Source organism: Rattus rattus, chromosome 10 (assembly GCF_011064425.1).
Source record: "Rattus rattus isolate New Zealand chromosome 10, Rrattus_CSIRO_v1, whole genome shotgun sequence".
Lineage (NCBI taxonomy): Eukaryota > Metazoa > Chordata > Mammalia > Rodentia > Muridae > Rattus > Rattus rattus.
In genome coordinates, this window is record NC_046163.1 from 4,018,222 (window position 1) to 4,042,082 (window position 23,861).

General features: G+C 48.2%; 1 protein-coding gene across 1 annotated transcript; it reads right to left on the reverse strand.

Annotated features, from left to right (window-relative positions):
• Nucleotides 1-129: 129 nt before the first annotated feature.
• Nucleotides 130-21,818, reverse strand: Pm20d1 (peptidase M20 domain containing 1). The gene is made up of 13 exons (XM_032915615.1): nt 21,632-21,818; nt 20,350-20,436; nt 17,560-17,792; nt 17,186-17,272; nt 16,569-16,702; nt 16,178-16,297; nt 14,712-14,787; nt 14,193-14,254; nt 13,871-13,949; nt 11,884-11,955; nt 6,184-6,352; nt 4,472-4,571; nt 130-2,283 (listed from the first exon to the last, which is right to left on the reverse strand). Exons 1-13 carry the CDS (start codon nt 21,798-21,800, stop codon nt 2,160-2,162), a joined length of 1,512 nt encoding a protein of 503 aa, XP_032771506.1. The 5' UTR covers nt 21,801-21,818; the 3' UTR covers nt 130-2,159.
• Nucleotides 21,819-23,861: the final 2,043 nt, after the last annotated feature.

Consider the following 23,861-nt stretch of genomic DNA (forward strand, 5'->3'; position numbering starts at 1 on the left):
ACACTGGCATGGTCTTGTGCAGCCTTGGGATTTTTAAACCTGGCACTTCCTTTTTACAAAATGGAGCAATAGTGCATTCAAATTGTGCTACTCTTGTTTTCTGTCTCCAAGAACATGACACAAACCGGGTCGAGTTATAAAGAAAAGAGGTTTACTTCGGCTCACAGCTCGGGAGTGTTAAAATCATGTGGGGAGCACTGGTTTGTCCCCTGATGGATGAGGTCTCCTTGTGCAAGAGATGGTATAGGCCCTCACATGGCGTACATGTATGAACCTGTCTGTCTTCTGCTCTCTTTCCCCCTCTCTTTCTCTGATTTAGTGGATGGAGTACTGTGATGTTTTGACACAGGTATTCATGGTGCCTTGTCCGTATCAGATTAAATGTGTCCATTTGCCCAAACTCTCTTCTTAAAAAAGCCATTAATAAGTCAAGGATGGAGCTCAGACCCAGGGCCTAATCCTAATGACCCTACAAAGGCAAGACCCAGTCGGCCATGTTCCCTCCCTGTGAATACTTTTCCTCATATGACTAAGTTTACAACATAACAACAGTGGGGGTACTCATGCCACAGTAGTTATGAGAATTAAATAAGAAATCAGTGGGGAGTAGGTGATTCAGGATCAGAGAATGGTCCCGGTGGCAAGGTAATGAAGGTTTGACAACTGTTTCCAGCAAGATGTGTAGCCAGTCTCTGTAGGAAGGGGTAATGACAGCATGCTCACAGGGCTGAGATAAGGCATGCATAAGATGATCTCACAGAGCTCTGCACGAAAGTGAAGGATTATCTTTGTTCTTACGCTTGCCCTCCAACTAAAGCTGAGTAAGTATTGAGTTGGCCAAAAAGTCAGAGTGAGGAAGGAATGTGAATCTTAGCAGGAGTAGCTAAAAAGCTCGAATAATCCCCACACTGTTTCTAACGCTAACAATTAAGCCAGAGTTTCAAAGGAACAGTTCACATCCTGGGAGGAAGGTACGGACTTGGGAGGAGGGAGAATGGGGATTTCCAAGGGGGGGGGGCAAGTGAACCTAGAACTGTCAAACTGCTGAGAGACACAGAAGGTGCTAGTCTGGAGAGGGGAAAGAGGGAGCCTTTCAAGCTCCGGTTCTGTGTCTCCCTGTGTGACCTTGACTCCCCTTGTCATCCACAAAGCAGAGATGGTGGCCTTGAGCCAAGAAATGTGGCTTTCCAATGCCCCCGACCTGGCAGCTACTGAGTGCATTCAAATATGCGTAGGGTTGGAGTCCAGAGAGAAGACAAGAGCTCCGATACACTCTAATGGACGCTTGCTTCTTTTGTCCAGGGAAGAGCCCCTCTAACCATCCCCTTCCTTGCCCTCCACTTCCCCTTGGTCATTCTGAAACAGGACAAGCCAGGGCCAGGGAGCCACTGAGAAGCTGGATCTTGAGTGTTCCTCTCTTGGGAGCTCAGCCCATAAACGGTGCCAGGGAAATGCTTTCACAGATTAGAGCTTCCTGAGGTGGGGCAGCAACAGCAGGTGGCAGGAACAGGGCAGGGGAGGGGAACAACAATCCCAAGAGCCCAAGCCTCTGGAACCAGGAGTTCTGGGTTTCTTGCAAAGTCTCCAGCTCCCCACTCACTTGTCGGAGGCCAGCTTGACAGTCACTACATGGACCCCTTTATTTGACTGTGATCACGGGAGCTTCTCAGTTTGAATCTTAACTGCAGATATGGAAATGAACCGGAGGAAGGAAGCAGAGGCAGGAAGAAAGAGGCCAAGGGGCAGCTCCCAAGTGGGAGAGAAGACAGGAGAAAGGAAATTCTAGAAGACAGTCCGGCTCAAGTATCTGAAGTCAATACTCTATTCTAGATTAAACCCTGCTTGAGGTGTTCCCCAAATCTGTATTTGTTAAGACAGGCTGGGAAAGTGGAATAGTTAGTAACCACCGGCATGAGACAGGCCAACAGGCAGGACAGGCAGCAGATGCCACTCATGGGAAGAACACGGGTGTCAGGAGGATGACAGGTGAGATTCTGTTCATCTCCCTTTCCTCCTCGGTGAGTGGAGGAGGGAGCCAGGCAGGTGGACTCTGCGTTATAGGATGGTTTCCACCAAACATTTCCTTAATACCAGCTCCTCTCCCCTTAGGTGAGTCCTGGCTCAGCGCTGGGCACCCCTCACCCAGCTGGGTCCTTGTCTCATAGTTCATGCTGATGAGGAACTGGCTTGCTGTAGGTGTCAGCATTTTGGATCAACTCAAAGATGAACTTCACCTGGTTCTGGTAGCTCTCAACGGAGATTTTCTCATTGATTCCATGGACACTGAGGGAAGAAGAATTTGGGGGAGGGGATAATGTCAAGGATGACAGCCTAAGAGTCGCCACAGAGCACCCTCCCTGCCTCCCTATTCCCCTCGATACAACTGATCTTTGGTCTTCCATGGGTGCGAGGTGAGAAAAGTCAGTCAGCTTATGTATGACCTAGCGGTTATTTCTCAAGGACCTGTGCTCATGTACAAGGACAGTGGGGAAGATAAAGGCTAAACGCATGGAGATGTATCCCCTCTCTGCTCTGAGGTCCATGTCTTCCCTTGGAGAATTATCTTCCTAATTCTTCTTTTTGTCTTAGGATAGAGTCTCCTGCTAGAGTGTTCTCTAAGGTTCTGCTCACCAGGGGTAAGGCAAGGCAGAAAAGGCAACACTTCAGGACACCTCTCAAGTCTCTGGCTAGGAACCCTGCTATCAGATCTCACACTCACCCACAAAATACAAGCATGACAGGAAACAGAGGGGTCACCCTCAATTTTGACAAACAAACCCTCAAACATGAATACTATGCTGTTTGCTTTGAGACAGGGCCTCTCTATGTAGTCCTGGTGCTTCGGGAGATTGCTATGTAGACCAGGTTGGCTTTGAAGTCACAGAGATCCTCCTGCCTCTGCCTCCCTTGTGCTGGGATTAAAGGCATGGGACACTATGACTTGCTTAGTGAGTGCCTTTTTTAAGAATACATTCAAATGCTTTCACTCTGTTTCAAGTGACCTGTGGTGTGGTGAAGAAATCGGGTCTGATGTGTGATACATTGCTGAAGGCTAAATGGAAATTATCTCCCCAAATTTCAAGGGTCAAAATTTGCTGAAGAAACTATCAAACAGTTAAAATCGGTGCTCACATTTTGGATTTCCATAGTATTCCTTCTGAGATGGCAAATAACATGCCCACATTTGAAACCAATATGTTTGCTTATTAAAGAATGTTGGTGGGTCATCTCCAAAATTTTAACCCAGAATTGCTCCTGCTTAATGGAAACACAGGGACAAAGAGTGGAGCAGAGGCTGAAGGAAAGGCCATCCAGAGACTGCCCCACCTGGGAATCCATCCCATATACAGATACCAAACCCAGACGCTATTGCTGATGCCAAGAAGTGCTTGCTGACAGGAGCTTGATACGGTTGTCTCCTGAGAGGATGTGCCAGATCCTGACCAATACAGATGTGGGTACTCAAAGCCAACCATTGGACTGATCACAGGGACACCAACGGAGGAGTTAGGGGAAGGACTGAAGGAGCTGAAGGGGCCTTATCTGGCATCAATGGGAAGGGAAGCTCTTGATCCTGTGAAAGCTTGATGGCCCAGTGTAGAGGAATGCTAGGGCGGTGAGGTGGGAATGGGTGGGTGGGGGAGCACCCTCATAGAAGCAGGGTAAGGGAGGATGGGATAGGGGGTTTGCAGAGGGGAAGGGGATGACATTTGAAATGTGAATAAATAAAATATTCAATAAAAAAAAGAATGTTGGTGGGTCTCTTTATTTTATAGGTAGAGAAAGTGAGGTCCAGGGGTGAGCATTCTCCCAAAGTGAGAAAGACTACTTAAGGGTCTCTTCCGTCTTTCTCCCTCTCTCCTTCCTTTCCTCCCTCCCTCTCCCCCTCCTTCCCTCCCTCCCTCCCTCCCTTTCTAGACATGGTTTTGCTACATAGCTCAGGCTGAATTTAAATTTGACAGTCCATGGGGCTGGAGAGATGGCTCAGCAGTTAAGAGCACTGTGTGCTCTTCCAAAGGACGTGGGCTTGAATCCTGGTTGGCTCACAACCGTCTGTTCTTGGGTGCCCTCTCCTGGCCTCCAAAGGCAATGCATGCAAATGGTGTACAGATATACATGCAAGCAAAACACTCATACATAAAATAAGATAAATAAATCTTTTTTTTAAAAAAATGGTTATCCCTGTATCTCAGCTTTAGATTATAGGCCACTACACCCAGCTTTAGCTAAAGATCTTATTTTCAAAGAGTTCTCACCGATCATCTGATCTCCAGCTTTGAAAAGAGGAGTGTGCGTTTGGGGTGGGGGGTGTTATCCCCACAATTCCCGGAGCAATGATGCCAATCTGGTTTCTACAATCTCCCTAATTTGTCAAAATCCGGCTTTCCTCTATTCTGCAGGTCACCGAAACGGGAAGGGACAGATCGGATACACCTCCTCTCCGCCGTGCTGCCTAGCCACGCCCACTTACCTACTGAAGTCCTGAGGCTTCAGGAAAACGGGGTTGAACCGGTACAAGCCATTGGTCAGGTTGACATAGTGTCGGGTGTCCGTGTTGCCAATACAAATACCTAGAAAGGGAAGAGGAAGAGAAAACGGACTTTATGTGAGCATCACAGCCAGCAAAGGAAGGGGCGCTGGGTGACTGACTGGGCGCCATGCCTGAGACTTCTTCAGAGCATCTGCCTAGGACTTTTTTTTTTTTTTGAAATAGGGCTTCCCTGTGTCCTGGAACTCCCTCTGTAGACCAAGCTGGCCTGGAGTTTAGAGATCCCTCTGCCCCTGCCCCTGCCTCTCTGCCTCTCTGCCTCTCTGCCTCCTCTCTGCCTCTCTGCCTCTCTGCCTCTGCCTCTCTCTGCCTCCTGAGTGCTGGGATTAAAGGTGTGCACCACCACTGCTCGGCACCTAGAAAAATTATTTTCTAAGATGCCCATTTTCAAATCCTTACAAAAGCTTGAACTTTAACCAGGAACACGGAGTCCCCTGGAAGCCCCGTGAGATGGCCCTGAGCAGTCCAGAGTTAAGTCGTTCTCATCTCATGATGCCCAGGGAGGCCAGTGCTTTTGTTTTATCCCCACAGACAGGGCCGTTTGCTGTCACTTAGGACAGAAGAAATAAACTAGAGTGGGGCATTTTACCAAGATAAACCACAATCCTGCCTCGTGGACCAGAACGTTCTGCTGGTCTCATCTTCCGAGAGATGACTCTGCCCTGAAGGCAAAGATTGGATGGGACAATCATGGGAAACTCCCTCTAGTCTCCTACTACCCCAAGGATCGGTAGGTCAGCCAGCTGGGCTGGGATTTGTCTTGGATAGACGGGCCCTTTGGGGAAAGGCATTTCCAGAATCATCGAAAGTGTGGTGAGGTGACTCGCCATGGGATTCTGTGCTATTCCCCTCTTCTGATTTCAGACGGGTACCTGGGTCTAATTCCGTGCTTTGTGGATTTCTTCCTGTTGGTTTTCTCTACCCCTACTGCAGCCCTGCTAGCTGGATTATGGCCAGTGTCCTGGAAGGGGTGAAGGGAGCCTTTGAGGCTGAGACAGGAGGATGTAGACTGTGAGAGCCAGGGTCCAACTATTCTCTGCCTTTTTTGTGGACTTGAGCTGATAGGAAATCCCGCGTCCGATTCCGTCTCTGTAGGTTTACCTGTGGCTCTCTGTGAACATCTCTGGACTCTGGATCTCACAGTAGGTGTTCTAGATTTTATGAAGTTCCCTAGGAGAACCACTGCCAGATTTGGACAGTATGCTAGGAGATGGGGAAAGTGCTCGGGGACCTGCAGGCAGTAGACTGAAGCGGACAGGGTTGACAGGTGTGTCGTGGGCTGACATTCTAAGGCCTGGTGCTGGGCTGTTTGTTATCCTTGGATGGTGGGGAGGTAACTCCTCCAGGAGAGGTATATCCTAGGCCAGTCCCCTCTCGATGTCAGGGAGGCAAAGATCATTGCTGGCCTAGGTGAAGCAAGTACCCACTACCATTCAACTGACCTAGTTTATTGTTTTTGCTTATTTCCTGTTTGCTTTCCCGCTTCCACTCCAAGGGGAAAATACAGTTCCAGGGACAGAAGCAGCCAGCTGTTTCCCGGATGAATGGCTGTGTTGGGGGTAGGGGAAGGGGCGTCGGATAGGAAGCAGACCCAGCTCCCACCACCCACCAGCCACAGCTGATGAAGTCATTACCGGGGACAATGATCTTGACTTCCGGGAAGACAGATTGTATGGTCTGTTGAAGCAGCTGGTAGCCCATGGCCTGGTCATCAGAGGGGCTGACGGGCAGTGGTTCAAAGGATCTCAACACATGCAACTGGACTCGGTCATCAGCCACAATGTTCTGGACGCGTTCTACGACCTTCAGTGTAGAAGCGAAGAGGGTTAGAGTTCTCACTGACTGCCATCTGAGCACCAAATTCAGGTCCTTTGTCTCAGCCAGGTAGCACTCTGGAGTTTAGAGGGAAAGCTGGCTGGCTTTGCAGTCGGACCCCCATCTTTACTGCCTGTGGGGTGATGTAAGAGCTGCCACTTCCTAGAAAGCATTGCAGAACTCAGCTAAGTGTTTGAGGGGATTGTTTTACAGCCATGAGTCAGATGGGAAATTGGATAATCTGGAAACGGTCCCCCCCCCACCCGGGGGTTGTGAGCCGTGGCCTTTAGATAAAGTGTAAGAGATGGCAGGATGGGAGTCTCAGCCATTTCAAGGGGTGATCCTGCTCCAACCAGAGAGTCTTGGAGGGGTCACCACAGAGCCACACCACTTAGTTTCCCCCCTTCTCTTGGGCTGCGTTTTTTTTGTAATCAAATCCACTAAGCCAGAGAGAGAGCTGAGCTCAGTTACACTCACAGTCAGTGTGGAGCTGGAGTTGAAGGTTTTTCCCTTTGCCTTTTTTTTTTCTTGAGAGGGACCATGAGGAAACTCCCAGAAAATGGAGCCTGAGGTGACGAGGGGGAATCCAATGAAATCTGGTCCCAGGAGAGTAACAGACCTGAGGCTCAGGTCATGTGAGGAAGTGGACCAGTGGGGCTTACAGTGGTCCCTGATCCAGTCAGACATACAACAAAAAGCCTAGTGTCAACCATGGGAACAGCGGTTGGTCTGAAGCTGCTTATCTCCTGGCCTCAGGGCTGGAGCCTCAGACCTGGAGATCACCACAATGGGGGTATTATCTGGAGTACTCATGTCAGGCCAACGGCCCCTAGAAGTGTGGTAGAGGCTGCATCTGGAGAGAGCAGTGAAGGCTCCCACATCTAGAACCCCATTGGAATCAAAGCAAATGAATGCCCTTCGGGGGAGTGGAAGGTTGATTTATAAGAACCCATTTTCATTTAGATCAATTTTACTTGTATCCCCAGTGCTCCCAATACTGAATTCACTGTGGGTGTGGCTGGATGGTAGAATGCTTGTCCAGCATGCACAAGACCCCAGGTTCAAGTCTCAGTATGTTAAGAAACACCCCCCCCTGCCATACACACATATTCTTCACACATGTCTTTACTCCAGGAAAAGTCTCTTAAGTCATCCCTTATGCAGTAGGTAGGGGCTGTGCCTGCTTTTCTTGCTTCAGGCCACTCTAGAGGTTTCTACATCTAGAAACTGAAGAAGATACGGAGATTGGTTCCCTTGAGTAAGATTCAAAGGCAGGGGCTGTGTCAGCCCCAGTCCCTTATCTACAGTATTGAGCAGGTAAAACGTAATACATGTAGACTACTTAAGCGGTAAAAACCAAGAACCGATGAAAATAATGAATAACGGGCGTTGTGTCACTAAGTGCCTTGCCCATTGTACACAGTTAGGGGGCAAGGGTCAGGACGGCGTTCTTCGTAGGTGCGCAGTCTGGCGTTGAATCTGAAGGGACGACACGGGACTGGTAGAGAAGAGGTAAGAGATATTCCCAGAGTGGAAAAGGATGGGAAAAGGCATGACGGAAACGTTGTGCTTTGGACAATCACCCCCAGTGGTGTGACCCTGGGCGAGGTCCCGACTCACTGTGCCTTTTCTTGTTCAACTGTCACCCAGAGCTGAGATCCTTCTCCGTGTTTACGTTCTACTCGGTGCAGCATGCACAGTATGAGAGAAGGGAATGGGGTTAGGTGTCACAGGAAGCCATTCCTCAAATTCATCCTAAAGAAGGTAGTCCTAATCGGGTTGCTAAGCGGTGGACTGGTATCTATTGACGACCGCCTGTCACGGGTTTCCCAGTAAGTAGCCCGGGCAGCTGGATGGGAGCTGGCGTTAACAACCATTCAGACCTGCCCAGATTTGAAATAGCCCATGTTCTCTCACCTTCCACAAACAGAACACTCATGAGATAGGAACATAACTCTCCACATAAAAGAGGACACCACGGACTATGGGAATGCGCCGGGACTGCGGACGGACAGCTCAAAGGGCAACCTTGGAGATCTCTCTCCCCATGGAGAGTCCCTTCTTCTAGTCCCATTATCGAGCCTCTAATTATTGCTGGAGGGGTTATGTGTATTACCAACAGATAAACAATAGTCATAGCTCAGAGTGACCTCTCATTGACCATCGGGCAGGGATAAAGGCGGGTCCTGGCTGGGTGTGGTGTGCGACCTTTTTTTTTTTTTTTTTAAATGTTTTTTTTTTTTTTTTTTTTTTTTTCCGGAGCTGGGGACGGAACCCAGGGCCTTGCGCTTGCTAGGCAAGCGCTCTACCACTGAGCTAAATCCCCAACATGTGTGCGTACCTTTAATTCCAGCAGAAGCCGGAAGGCCTGTGAGTTCCAGGCCAGTGGGGGCTACATAGTGAGATCTTGTCTTGATGGGGTATAAAGTGAATAATGAATATATTAACAGGGGGGAATCAGGGAAAGCATGTCAATATGCCCGAGCTGAAACGCCACTGCCGTGGCATTTAACTCTGCTTATGTCCCCTCTGCCACTGCACAATCACTTGGTGACAGAGCAGCCGGTTACCTTGTGCTAACCACTTATACGAGTCTTGTTCTTTCGTTTGATTACTTGCTCCTTGCTGTCTCTCCTCACTAGACCACAGGTACCATTAGAATGGGAATCTTGTCTTTCTTGCTCATCACTATCCCAAGTACTTAGAAGAATGTCTAGCAGGGTCCAGGGGTGCAGGCCTATAATTCTGTCTACTTTGGAGACAGAAGGTAGGAGGATGAAAAGTTCAAGGCCAGCTTGGGCAACTTAGCAAGGCCCTGCTTCAAGATGACAAAGTGGGGAAAAGTGCTGAGGGGCTGGGGATAGAACGGGAGGGCCCTCACCTAGCGCGTGTGTGGCCCTGGCCTCCTACCTCTTCTAGGTTGTGGGCAAGAGTAGTTGCAGACGGGAGAAGAGAACTGTGGAGCCCACAGGATCCAGCATGACGCTCTGAGCGTGTGGCCCCTGGACAAGAGAAGTTTCCAGGACAAATGGGTCCTCTGGGCTTTCTAAAGCATGGAGACTTTCCATCCCTCAATGGGGCATGTGGCCAGGGTGAGTCCAGGGGACTCCAGAGGTGTCATCAGATAGACCAGGCGGGAAGGTCTCTGTGGTTAGGAGGGGAAAGTACCAGGACTAGGGAGATGAAAGCTCTTGTTGGTGGAAAACAGCCTTTGGGAAAAGGATAGTTAAAATGGGACGGAAAAAAAGCCTGGTGGAAAGCTCGGCTGAGGAAATCCAGTGACTTCCTGGTCCTGTGAGCCTCCAGGGAGAGGACAAGGTTGGCACCTGATGGAAAGCTGCTGAATCCAGGATTCACACTGAGCTCAGTTTCCTTCCCCAAGGCTGGGCAGGCTGCTCCCCCACTCCTGAGTCTGAGGCGTGGGCCTCCTTCCACACAGGGAGAGATGAGTCTTATATGGGAAGAGGAACTCTTAAAGACCAACGGGTAGAAATCTAGGTGTGTCTGACCCTTGAGGAGATGGATTCTAGAATTTGCTATTCATCTGCCAGGTGTTGGCTTGCCCCTTTTCTTTTAGTTGTCAGTGTGTGTGTGTGTGTGTGTGTGTGTGTGTGTGTGTGTGCATGTACGCACACATGTGTAATGTGCATATCAGAGGTCGATGCTGGGTGTCTTTCCCTATTGCTCTCTGCCTCAATCTTGACTCGTGTGGTGGTTTGAATAAGAATGGCCTCCATAGGTTCACATATTTGAGTGCTTGGTTATCAGGGAAATATGTCACTGGGGATGGGCTTTGAGGTTTCAAAAGCTCAAGGCAGGCCCAGGGTCTCTCTCTTCCTGGCAACTGTGGATCGAGATGTAGAACTCTCAGCTCCTTTTCCAGCCCCATATCTGCCTGGATGCTGCCATGCTTCCTGCTGTGATGATAATGGACTAAGCCTCTGAAACTGTGAGCGCCAATGAAATGCTTTCTTTCATAAGAATCCCTGTGGCATGGTGTCTCTTCTCAGCAATGGAACACTAAGCTGGCTTGGAACTTGCTATACACACTAGGCTGGCCTTGAACTTAAGGGTTTTACCTGCCTTTGTCTCCCAAGCCCTTGGGTTAAATGTGTGCTCCATCTCATACTGGTCTGAGAGCTCATACAGCTAGACTGACCCGTAGCCAGCAAGCTCCAAAGATCCTCCTGTCTCTGCTCCCCAAGTGCTGGGTTACTGAGGTGCACTGCCTGTCTGGCTTTTCTGTGGGTACGGGATCCAAACTGAGGTCCTCACGCTTACAAGGTAAGCACTTCCTACTGAGCCGTTTCCCCAGCCCCTGCTGCTTTTCATCTACTTGGTTTTGTTGTTGAGAATTTCATATGATATATTTCATATTTCATACTATATTTATATCATTCTACCCTCTAACTCCTCCGTATTCTTTTGAAATGTCCCTACATTCTTTTGAAAATCCGTGGCCAGGGGTTGGGGATTTAGCTCAGTGGTAGAGCGCTTGCCTAGGAAGTGCAAGGCCCTGGGTTGGGTCCCAGCTCCAAAAAAAAAAGAACCAAAAAAAAAAAAAAAAAAAAAAAAAAAAAAGAAAAAAAAAAAAAGAAAAGAAAATGTGGCCTCCTTAATTATTATTGTTACACACACACACACACACACACACACACACACACCCCTGCTGAGTTCCCTTAGTGTAACTCACATGTGCTGTTGTTTGTGAGGCCAAGCCTCTAGCCCAGGCTGGTCTCAAACTCCACTTACTTTCTCATTTACCCTACTCTTTGGCCTTAACATCTTTTTCTTTTTTAAATTTTTTTAAATTTTTATTGGCTATATTTCTTTATTTACATTTCAAATGTTATTCCCTTTCCTGGTTTCCTGTCCATAAACCCCCTATTCCCTCCCCCTTCCCCATAAGGGTGTTCCCCCCCATTCCAGCCCCCCTTTACCAGCCTCCATGTCATTCCCCTGCACTGGGGGTCCAACCTTGGCAGGACCAAGGGCTTCCCTTAACACCTTATTCTCAGCAACATCTTATTGATCCTTTAACGCCGGCTCGAATGTCTATTAATAAAAGACTGTGTGATCTTCGAGTTGGCTTGGCAGCGGTCCTGTGGGATTCTGTTCTCCCCTGATTGTTACAGCAGCAGTAAAAAGCTGCAGAAGGAAGCAGCCCCCTGGAGCTGGGTTATTGCCTACATAATCGCAGGCCCACTGCTTAGCCATTCAGCTGTACCACACCCCAGTTTTCCTTAGCAGAGTGAGGACAGTATAGTTCCTTCCTTACTGGGTGGTGTGAGTGCACACGTCTGTCTACCTAAGGATGGTAGCAAGCACATAGCTATCCCACAAGCCACTATAAAGATTTACTTCTATCATTCATTTGTATTTGTTTCCCAAACCAGATGCCTCCCATCCTATGTAGTTGCTGCATAGGGACTTTTCAAGACAAACCCAAAACCAAACCTTAGGTATTGAGGGTCCTGCTTCTTGATGGGGGGACCTCTCTTCGGAGCATAAGTACATACCTCGTGTACTGTCTGCGAAGGGTGAATTCGGAAGTTGACTGTCGCCTGAGCCAATGGGGGGATGACATTCACCTAGACAGAGAACCATGTTATCTCACGTGAACATCCTCCATAGCTGGTCCCTGCCCAGGAAACGCCAACCACCACCAGGAGGAGCAGGAAGAGCTGCTCTGGTTTAATATGGAGTCTGCCTTTGTCTGCTCCCAGCCCTCCACCTGCCGTTACAGTCACTTTTAGGGCCCTTGCTTTAGGTGAGATCTTTGCACTTAATGGTCCCGGAGGGATCACAGAGCAGTTCAGAGCAGGACTGCTCTCCCTGCAACTGCCCAGACGACTCTGTTCTATGCCACTGGGAGGCTTCCGTGTGTGTTCCCAGGACGCCCTGGCCATTTCTGTTAACATTAGTGCTTATTTGTGGTGGAAGACCCAGATTCTCAATCCCTCAAGGGATACCTGCGTTTAATCCCTGAAGGGAAAATAGTGGTTGTTTTGCATGTCTGATGATTTTTTTTGCCTGAACCTATGACCAGTTGGAGAAGACAGGCTACAAGGCCGTTTCCGCTATGTTTTGAGAGAGATTTCCTTTATCTTTCTGTGAACTGCTAAGAAGCCAAAAAGCAACAGGTACAGGGATATGCTGGGCTGTTTACAAACTGCCAGTGTGAGTTTTGAGGACCTGCTACTTCGCTGCACCTCTGCTATCCTGGCTGGAAGTTGGGGCAATGCTACTTGCCCCAGTTTAATTGAATTCTCGTAGAATTAAATGGAATACCCCGCAGACCCCATGGAGAGAAAACCACAGGTCAAATAGTAGAGCACAGGACTAGTATTATATAGGGGCATAGCTGGAAATATAGGACTATTTGGAACAGCAGCTGGTGGAGATAATCTGGGTTGGGTCGGGTTTGTTATGTCAGGAGTAAACTTGGGAGGCATCATTCACATGTATCAAGCCTGGGACCAGTGCCGTGGCACACGCCTTTATTCCCAGCACTCAGGAAGCAGAGGAGGGCAGGGATCTGTGGGTTTTAGGCCAACATTAGGTCTACATTGTAAATTGTAGGCCAGCAAGGGCTACAGAGTGCAACATTGTATACAAAACAAAACAAAATTTCCAGCCCAAATCAAACTTGGGTTGCAGGTTAGTATAGTTTCTCCAGATCATGTGGTACTTCTGGAAAATGATGGTCCCTGGAACTGTGCTGGTGACACTGATAACTGTGGGTGGGTCTAAGTCTCTTCAAAGCCTACATTGGATAGGCTTGGTCTGTTAACCAGAGATACCTGTTACAAAACAGTACAACTGCAAATGGGCCAACATACTGGAAACGAAATGCTGTCTTTATAAAATCAAAGCTTATCAGATTAGTGATTTTTAATCCTAGGAAATAAGACTCACAGAAATTATATTTACTGAGGTGGACTTTGGGAAAAGATAGCATAGATTTTATAAATGGCAATCGAACATCTCTTTGAACTTATACCAGGGGATCATACATAAATCATCCACTGAATTAATTTGGTGGATAAATCTTTATAAACAGAGACGTTCAAGAAAAAATTCTACTTGGCTGGTGATCTCACTCAGGGGTAGAGTTCTTACCGGGTAGAAGGCGGTAGGCTTGGTCTCTAACTACCAAAAGAACAAGTAAATAAAAAAAAAAATAGAGACCTTTAATGGTAAAGGAGGTTTGAAAGTTTTAGTGTATATGGCCGAAGTGCTAGGAAAGTATAAAACAAGTGGAGTTATATTCAGGGCATGGGTTAGGAGGCCCAGCCCCCTCTACACATACATAGGTCAATGTGACCAGCACCCTCAATGGCCTGTGGACCTTTGTTGGAGCCTTTGCTCTTGAGACTTAAACAACTGATGGCAAGGAAGAGTGGTGGGGGACAACGCTGGCCCTTTCTGTCATTCATACTGTGGCCACAGATAAAGTCAAGGGATGGAGGTGCAGGTGTGGCTGGAGGAACTGGAACACGTTACCTTGATTCCTGCATTGAACATGGTAAGGGCTGTGGTAGTTCTGACCAACGCATTCGTTATGGGATTCCTCTCCATTACCCTGAACCAAAAAGGCCATGGTTAGCCATCAGGAAGAACTGTACAATGGAGAGAAAGGGAAGCTTGGGATTTCATTCTCTTCCCTAAACTTTAGAGATTTTCAATCCTGAGAGAGACACGAGCTATACATTAATAACATGAAGTATCTGTGGTAGAGGGATGACTTGGCCAGGTAAGCCAAGAAATGGGCTTGGGAGCAGGTATTTGAGGTGAGAGATTTAGAGGAGTAAACACAATCTATTACCTGCTTACAATGGGACGGAATAGCCACAGGTTCCCCAAGATTATATTGGTAGGGAAGGAAAACTGAAAGAGAAGGAACAAGGTTAGCAGTAGGAAGGGGGTCGGCAGAGTGAGGACGTTGTTGTCAAAGCCTGAGTCTCTCTACTTCAGGCCTAACTCGGGGCCCTCAGAGCTCAAGTCCCCACTGAGTCAGCTGCTCAGTCTGCATGAAGCCGGAGTGAGGCGTTTTTCCACCTGGGTGGGCACATCTGACTATTTGGAACAATCGTTCAGCATCCTCAAGGATGAGTGGGAGCCAGCTCTCAAGGGGACCTGGGTAATGTTAGACTGTAGGGTCTCAGATATGTCCCATCAGCTGCAGACAACAAGCCCCTTCTTGGCTCAGCTGTCTGGGAATAGGTGAGATTGGACGGAGACCTGACTGACACAGTGGTCCTTTCATTATTCTACAGCTCCTTCTCCACCCCCTTTCTGCTCTTCCTCCATAGCTGGCCAAGGGCATGCAGCGTTCCTCCCACACCTCATTTGCCAGTAGCTTCAATGTCTTCTTCAATGGCCCGTTTCCAAACATGTTTGGCATTGGTGTCTGCTCCAGTCTGGAAGAGAAACAGTTCTTAGGATCAAATCTCTTCCAGACCAAGATCTACATCCTGAAGATAAGGGAGATGGGTAAAAGTTTCAACATCCTTGCTCAGTCATGAGCCTGCCTGCCACCTCCACCAACCTGAATCGAGGAACTTGAGCTCCGTCTCTGGCCATAGGTGTAAGTCAGGGACATGTCCTGCCTTTGCTCTGCTTCTCTGCACCCTGGGTCCAGTCTCGTGGTGCTTACCAAGTTGTGCCAGGACTGCCAGTCTACTCTACCAACTGGGCCTTACTTAGGACAGGGGCCATCTCCTTTCTTTCTTTCTTTCTTTCTTTCTTTCTTTCTTTCTTTCTTTCTTTCTTTCTTTCTTCCTTTCTTTCTTTCTTTCTTTCTTTCCTCCTTCCTTCCTTCCTTCCTCCCTCCCTCCCTCTCTCTCTCTCTCTCTCTCTTTCTTTCTTTCTTTCTTTCTTTCTTTCTTTCTTTCTTTCTTTCTTTCTTTTTTTTTTCTCTATATTCCCTGACACAAAGCCTTGGTAAATGGTGGCTATTCATTCACTATCTGATGGACGCAGTTCTCCGTTCTGGCTAGGGTTAACTATTTGTTGTGATGAAACACCCTGACCAAAAGCTACTTGGGGAGGAGAGGAAAGGGTTAATTTGACTTTTCCACTTCCACATCACTGAAAGAAGTCAGGACAGGAGCTCAAACAGGGCAGGAACCTGGAGGCAGAAGCTGATTGCAGAGACCGTGGAGGGATGCTGCTTACCGGCTTGCTCAGCCTGCTTTCTTATAGCACAAAGCCTACGGGTAACATCACCCCGAACGGGATGGGTCTTCTCACATCAACCACGAGCTAAGAAAATGCTCTACTGGTTTTGAACCAACCAGCCCTTATGGAGGCATTTTCTCAATCGAGGCTTCCTTTTGTCCAGTGACTCTAGTTTGTGTCAGGCTGACAAAGTAACCAGCATGCTTTCTTTTCACTTTGCTGAGAGAACCTAGACACAGGTAGTGTTGCTTCTTGCAAACCCTGACTCTTCATCCACAGCCGGTGTCCCTTATTTATCTTTGTCCTCTTGCTGGAGCAGCAGGAGACTTTAGACAGCTTGACTGGTCACTGCCCACTGCTTGGCTAGGCTCTGGACTACCAGGCTAAGGTGTTGGCTTGGCTTTTGTCTACTGGCTCCCTCATGCCTACTAGTTGTACTGATAGATTTTTTTTTTTTGACCCCAGGACTGTTCTGGGTATTGGTGGCTTTGTCCCTTCTGTCACCTGCACCTTTTCTCCCCAGGCCAGCTTCAGGGCAGGGAGCACAGGCTGGCTCTTCAGTCTCAGAGTGAGTAAGTGCCCGGTCTTCCATCCAAGGCCGTCCTGGGAGCACAGCCAGGAGCTGCTTACCGGCTTACAGCGGCAGAAAGGATGCCAATGCTTGTCTCCTTTGGGGGAGCTGAAGAGTGGCCTGGAGTCATGTTTACTTGCAGCATGAGGTCAAGGGCACCCTTCTCGGTGACTGAAATCCTGTGGGGGAGGATCAGAGGTGAGTCTTCAGACCGCCTCCCTACCGAGTTATTCCAAAGACCCACAGGTCCACCTGTATGATGGTCCAGTGGTCTGGGAGGTCAGCTTCTTGCTGCTTTGGAAAAAAAAAATCAACACTAGAAGAAGCCCAGGGCATGCTGAAGAGGAACGTGAGAGATATCTGAGCGTGTCTTACAGATGGCGGGCTGTATTTACCTCAGATAGAGTGACAACTCTCCAGAGGGTGGAAGGGTGTAGGTGTTCCACTTACATGGCAAACGGCTTCTTGAGGTTTGGAATGAAGTCTTCCAAGATAAAGCTCCCTTCATCCACAAGAAAAGCTAGCTGGACACCCCTCGTCTGTAAGAGTGCTGAGATCTGCTGAGCCCCCTTTGTCCCAGACACCTGCAGACAGATGACCAAAGCCACAGTCTTTCTCAGCCAGAAACAGATAGAGAGAGACAGCAAAGGCGGATTCACTTGTCACTCCGGAATCTTCCTTCCTAGTCTTATTCGGTGGGGCGGAGCCCGAGATGATTGTCTCGCAGAACTATGTGAGAGTCAGAGTCCTTCTGGGCCCTACTAACTTCAGAAATGAAACTGGGACCTAGACAGTGGAGCGGCTGTCCAGGTTTAAAGACAGTGGCATCACCACAGAGAAAACACCCGGCTCTCTTTCTTTTGTACTTAGGTTTCCTGGGGTAGAAATGTCAGACTGTCTGTTTGCCTTAGATATTAGCAGGAGTTTGATTCTGCCACACAGACACATAGAGAAACTGGCAAATGGCTAGAGTATTTCATGGAACCCCTGTAGCTGATGGGCATACTGGGTAAAGCACCCCACCTCCAGAAGGGGCCCCGAGACAGGTACTGGGCAAGGTGGCTTACCTCCTCATCATGGCCCAAAGCAATGAAGAAAGGTCTTTTGGGGCTGTAGTTTCTGATCAACAGGAGCTCCAAAGCCTGCAGAATTGCCTAGGATTCAGGAGAAAAGCTCATTCAAATTCAGGTGATCAGAGCCAAGAAAAGCATGCATTTGTCAAGGTCCACTGAAAGGGCCCCCGTGCAGGAGGTCATCTGCCCCCAATTCCTATGTGGTTGAGAAATCAAGGTTCAGAAAAACGGAGTTAAAAACGGATAAATACCATCCAGGCCTCCTACCACCAATTCTTTCAACATAGCCTCTTTCCTCCCCCAAACCAGTCGAACTCTCCCATCCCGATCAACCCCCTAAGTCAGATAGTAAGCAGAGCATTCCAGACCATCACAGAGTTTTTGTTGTCCAGCGCACCCCGGCCATGGATGAACCCATTGCGCTCCAGGCCTGAGAACGGGGGCACCTCCCATCCTTCTTCAGAGGCAGGAACCACATCAAAGTGAGCCATCAGCATGTAGGGCTGCAAACTGGGGTCCGAGCCTCGGATGGTGAGCAGGTGGCTATACTTCCCCACGACTTCGTGTTGGATAAGGTTGCTGTGGAACACTGTAGGAAAGGCTTGAGGAGGAGGAAGGAGAAGCAGTGAGCACGCGTGGGCCACAGGGTGGTTTCCTTCTGTTTCCCCACCACTTCCTGTTCCCAAGTCTTTTTTTTCTTTTTTTAAAAGATTTATTTAATATATATGTACACTGTAGCTGTATTCAGACACACCAGAAGAGGGCATCAGATCTCATTAGAGATGATTGTGAGCCACTATGTGGTTGCTGGGATTTGAACTCAGGACCTCAAGAAGAGCAGTCGGTGCTCTAAACCACTGAGTCATCTCTCCAGCCCCTTTTTTTCTTTTCTTTTCTTTTTTTCTGTATTTCTTGGAATACAAGTGCCCCTTAGAAATCTAAATTCTGATCCATCTATTCAGATTCTATAATTCCTCTTCCATATATGTGCAAACATTTTAATATATGTATATTATATATAATATATGCAATATATTGTATAGGTACACACAGAGACATTCCCTCCAGGATTAAACCCCTCCTATATATTAGGGCTGGAGAGATAGCTCAGAGGTTAAGAGTATTAGTTGTTCTTATAGAGGACCCAGATTCAGTTCCCAGCATCCACATGGTGACCCACAACCATCTGTAACTCCAGTTCCAGGGGAATCTGATGCCCTCCTTTAGCTTCTGAAGAGTCTGTACACACATTGTGCATAGACATACATGCAGGTAAAACGCACACGCGTGCACGCATACACACACACACACACACACACACACACACGCACACATACTCTATGGGTCATAGCTCAAGATCTGACTCATTTTAGCCCAACATGCTATCACACATTAACGGGTTTACAGATGAGGGTTGTGTTAAAATATAGATGTAATAGTTTCTAATATCCAAATTACTCAGAGGTAAACATAATCACTATGTACAAAATTCTAAGATCTTTTTCTTTTAAGAAAACTCCCAGGACACGTGCCTACAGTTCCAGGACTCAGGAGACCGAGGGAGGAGGACCTTGGTTGAAGACTGTCCCAAAACCAAAACAAGATCGGGGTGAGGCAGACAGAGAGAGAGACAGAGACATACACAAGTGCCTTAGGGTTACTATTGCTGTGATGAAATACTTTGAGCAAAGTAACTAGAGGAGGAAAGGGTTTAATTAGCTTACATTTCTTTTAGCACTGTTCATTACTGAAGGAAATCAGGACAGGAACTCCAACAGGGCCATAACCTGGAGGCCGGAGCTGATGCAGAGGTCATGGAGGAGTGCTGTTACTAGCTTGCACAGGCCTGCTTTCTGATAGAACCCAGGACCACCAGCTGAGGGGATGGCACCGCCCACAGTGGGCTGGGCCCTCTTCCATTCATCACTAAGAAAAATGCCCCACGGGCTTGTTTACAGCCCAATCTTATAGAGCGTTTTCTTGATGGAGATTCTCTTCTCTTCATGACTTTAGCTTGTGCCAAGTTGACATTAAACTATCCAGCACAGCAAGTTTTTGTTTTGTTTTGTTTTGTTTGTTTTGTTTTGTTTTGTGACAGGCTCTTACCACAAAGTCTAGAAACCCATGATCCTCCTGCCTCAGCCTTCCAAGTTCTGGGATTACAGGTGTGAGCCACCATGTCTATCTTTTTAATATTTTCCATTAAAAGATTGATTGACTCCACACATGTAAAATCCACGGATTTGGACAGTTGTGCTTAATATTTTTAAAATTAATACTATTGTCTACTTAAAAAGTATGTGTGTGTTTTGCCTGATTGTATGTTGGTATACCATATGTGCCTACTAGTGCTCATGGAGAGTGGAAGAGGGTGTTTGATCCCCTGGAACTGGAGGTACAGGTGTTGTGGGCCACCATGTGGATGCTGGGAATTGAACCCGGGCCCTCTGGGAGAGTAGTCAGTGCTATTCACCACGGAGCCATCATCTTCCCAGCAACTGTACAATGTATGCTTTAATTGGCTATTTGTGTCGTGATAAATATGTAGGCTGTTTCCATTTTAGGCTATTATGAACAATGCTTTCATGAAGAAAGAAAAGAGCATTTCTACTGTGTTTTGTGGAGACAAAACCGGCACTGTGCAGCCATACTTGTGTATGCAGGTACAGATGTTTCCAGGGCAGGTTATTCACAGTACTGGCAGGCCTTAGGAATGTGTTGATGATTGCTATAAACGGAGCCCACTAGGTGGGGTGCCTGTATCTGTGTCAATGTGCATGGTAGTGGGGACGGAAGTGCCTGGACAGAATTCTAGACATCTGCACAGGAGAGTGAATCCCTTGTGTTACCTGTTAATGACAGAGTTCATTAACCGATACATATATTTACGGAAAAGGTTGGCGAGTCAAAACCCAAACTCTCAGCTCGTTCCCAGTTCTTAGCTCTTCAAAAGCAAATCTGTTGGTTCTCACTTTACCCTCCGCTGTGTAATGTTTGGATTCACCCTTTCACACATCCTACGTGCAAAGTAAAAGGCAACCTCTGGGAAGGTGACTGTCTGCCTTCTATTAATGAAAATGTATTTCCTTATTGCCTTTGTCAAGGACAAAGTCTCCAGCGTAGGTCTGCCACCCTTAGCCCTTAGTTTGTAAACTGACCTTTTCGGATATATTCTCCAAACTCAGCAAGGGCTGTGGTGTTGGATTCCTCGTGGCTGAAAGACACTGTGGGAATCCGGATGGCACCTGTTGGGATTCAGTGGTCAGAGTTAGAGGATTAAAGTTGACAGAGGTTGTGTGTTTCTGATTGAAGTCTCAACCCATAGCTGAATGCAGTGGTGCACACAGCTCTAATCCCAGCACCTTGGAGGAGCAGGAAACTGTCCTGAATGGAAGACAAAACCAAATCCAAAAAGGACAAGAAGGAGGAAGGAAGGGAGGAGGGAGGAAAAAAGAAGGAAGAGAAGGGGGAGGAGGGGGAGGAGGAAGAAGAAAGGAGGAAGGGGAGGAGGAGAAGAAGAAGAGGAGGAGGAGGAAGAAGAGGAGGAGGAAGAGGGGGAGGAGGAAGAGGAAGAAGAGATAGAAGGAAGAGGAGGGGGAGAGGGAGGGGGAGGGGAAGGGGGAGGGGAAGGGGGAGGGGAAGGGGGAGGGAGAGCTAGATGATGACAGCCCACCACTTGCAAGGGGCTATCTCTGTGATGCTCTGGGAAAACTATTCCCAGAAGTGTCACTCCGTTATAGGCACAATCCATCTGCCACTATGGGTTAGCATTTGGTCCCTGTGTATGTTTGCTAAGGCAGGTTTTTATTAATCCACTACTTAATGAACAGAAAAGAGAAGTTGAGCCCAGTGGTCACAAGGCCTCCCACGAGCCTATCCAAATGCTCTTTTCTCCTGAAAGGCTAATGAGTTAGCTGCCTTGCTAAGTTTTTTGTTTTTTGTTTTTTTTGTTTTGTTTTGTTTTGTTTTTTAGGGGAGAACTAGTTACATATTACACTCCACGAATAATTCACTCTTCAGAACCACCGAGTCCTATTGACTCTAAAATGTTATTCAGAGCTTAGTCCTTGCAGGAACCCTGGGGAGGATCACTTAAAGAAGCAAATCAGTTTTGTTTTAAGGCACCGCAGAGATTTAAAAGGTTAAAAGATTTAGAGTGGAAAGTGCTACAATTACTTGTTGGAGACAGGCAGGAGTAGGATGGGTGCCAACAGTGCGGAGAGAAGCTGGAGCCTCCAGGCTAGGCAAGGGAACACCAACGCGAGTGGCATGCTAGACCAGGGCACAGTGTCCCCAACGCCTAGGGGAACGCTGGCTGGGCCTGCCTGATATGTGGCGGGTGGAACTCCAGTCTGAGCAGTCCCTCTGCAGAGGGAGGAAGTCCCACGCTGACTGGGGACTAAGGGACCCACATCTGAGCCCAAGGGGGCGGAGGTTCACCTTTCAGCGCCTCTTTCATAGCGACGCGCTCCTCCTCGCTGAACTGGGAAGGGATCCGCGACGACCCTCGACTTTCCCTGCTGCCAGGGCCCGTGGATCCGGAGACGGTAGCGAAAAAGAGAAGGAGCACAGCTGCCCGGGTGGGCAAGATAACAAGTAGCTCAGCCATGTCTCTCCGATGGCGCGCCGCCAGTCAGGCTGGAGTTTAGACCTAAAATCCTAAAGCCTGACTCGCTGTTGACCAATCATTGGTTGGCCTGGACAGCAGCCAACCAGCCAACCAATCAATAGAGAGAGACCCGCCCTTGCCCTCTAGGCAAGGGTCAGGATTAGCCAGTTCTTGTTGTGGCATTTACTATGACAGGAAATGTGTGTGTGTGTGTGTGTGTGTGTGTGTGTGTGTGTGTGTGTCTGTGTCTGTGTCTGTGTCTGTGTGTGTCTGTGTGTGTCTGTGTGTCTGTGTCTGTGTGTGTCTGTGTCTGTGTGTGTCTGTCTGTGTGTCTGTGTGTGTGTCTGTCTGTGTGTCTGTGTGTGTCTGTGTGTGTCTGTGTGTGTCTGTGTCTTTAAGAGGAAATGTGCGGGGGTTGGGATTTGCTCTGTCGGTGTCTTGTCTGTGTCTGTCTGTGGCCCTGGGTTCGGTCCCCAGCTCTGAAAACAAAAAAAAAAAAAAAAAAAAAAAAAAAAAAAAAAGAGGAAATGTGTGTGTGTGTGTGTGTGTGTGTGTGTGTGTGTGTGTGTGTGTCTGTGTGTTTCCCTGTATGTGCGTCCTGTTTTGAACCTTTTCTTAGCATGCTAAGATGTGTCCTTGTGGGAACTAGGGGTATCGAGTAGAAAGTCCCAGACGCCAGGGAAGGGAGAAGTTCCCAGAACCTATCAGGGATGACATTAGCTGAAATACCCAACAAAAGGGAGATAGAACCTGTAGAGACCACCTCCAGTAGATACACATGGCCCCCAGTTGAGGGTTGGGCCACCCAGCTGATGTGTTTATAAAAAGATGAAGAGAGGGGGATATATTCTATGGAGGTGTGGTGGGGTATGGGGGAAGGGGGTGCCTCAGCAGGCTCATGTTGAGGCATCCCTTCCCCCTGAGGGACCAGCCAGTATAGTGTAGTATAGTATAGTATAGTATAGTATAGTATAGTATAGTATAGTATAGTATAGAGTTTATTCAGGGCATGAGGAGGGGAGTTAAGAGGGTAGTAGGGACAGAGGAAGGCAGAGGGAGAGAGGGAGAGAAGGAAAGGGGGGAGGAGAGAGAGAGAGAGAGAGAGAGAGAGAGAGAGAGAGAGAGAGAGAGGCCAGCCAAGAGCACATAGAGGGTGGGAAGGGAATGAGGAGAGGATGGGGGCAGGAAGGCAAGAGCAAGAGAGAAGCAAGAGAGTGAGGAGGGGGCAAGCAACCCCTTTTATATTGTCAAGCACACCTGGCTGTTGCCAGGTTCTATGGGGGTGGAGCTTAGACAAAATGCTAACATCACCCATCTCAAATTTTTTAACCCAGAATTGCTCCTGTCTAAAGGAAATACAGGGACTAAAAATGGAGCAGAGACTGAAGGAAAGGACTGCCCCACCTGGGGATTCATCTCATCTGTAGACACCAAACCCAGACAATATTGCTGATGCCAAGAAGTGCTTGCTGGCAGGAGCATGGCATGGCTGTCCTCTGAGAGGCTTTACCAACACCCGACTGAGATTCAGATACTCATAGTCAACCATCAGACTAAGCCTGGGGACTCCAATGGAAGAGTTAGGGGAAGGACTGAAGGAGCTGAAGGGGATCGAAACCCCATAGGAAGAACAACAATATCAACTAACTGGACCACCCAGAGCTCCCAGGGACTAAACCACTAACCAAAGAGTATACAGGGAGGGGCCCATGGCTCCAGCTACATATGTAGCAGAGGTCTGCCTTATCTGGCATCAATGGGAGGAGAGGCCATTGGTCCTCTGGAGGCCGGATGCCCAAGCCTAGGGGGATGGTAGAAAGGTGAGGCTGAGGCTGGAGTGGGTGGGTGGGTGGAGCACCCTCTTAGAAGCAAAGGAGAGGGGTGGGGTGGAGTGGGGGCTTTGCAGAGGGGAGACTGGGCAGGGGGACAACATTTGAAATGTAAATAAATAAAGAACCATAGAAAAACAACTAATCCAGTGTGACAGGTCCCTTCCCCAAAGTCTTGAGATTTAAAACCCTGGGGTTTTCCTTTTAAACTCCTGTTGTTGTAAAAATATAA

What these genes read in the sequence shown, in the direction of transcription:
- Pm20d1 (XM_032915615.1), bottom strand. Translation starts at nt 21,800, where the DNA reads ATGGCTGAGCTACTTGTTATCTTGCCCACCCGGGCAGCTGTGCTCCTT. An exon ending in CTTTGGGCCATGATGAGGAG is followed by an intron (nt 16,703 to 17,185) that starts GTAAGCCACCTT and finishes ATCTGTCTGCAG; the next exon opens with GTGTCTGGGACAAAGGGGGC. An exon ending in CTCAAGAAGCCGTTTGCCAT is followed by an intron (nt 16,298 to 16,568) that starts GTAAGTGGAACA and finishes CCTCCCCCACAG; the next exon opens with GATTTCAGTCACCGAGAAGG.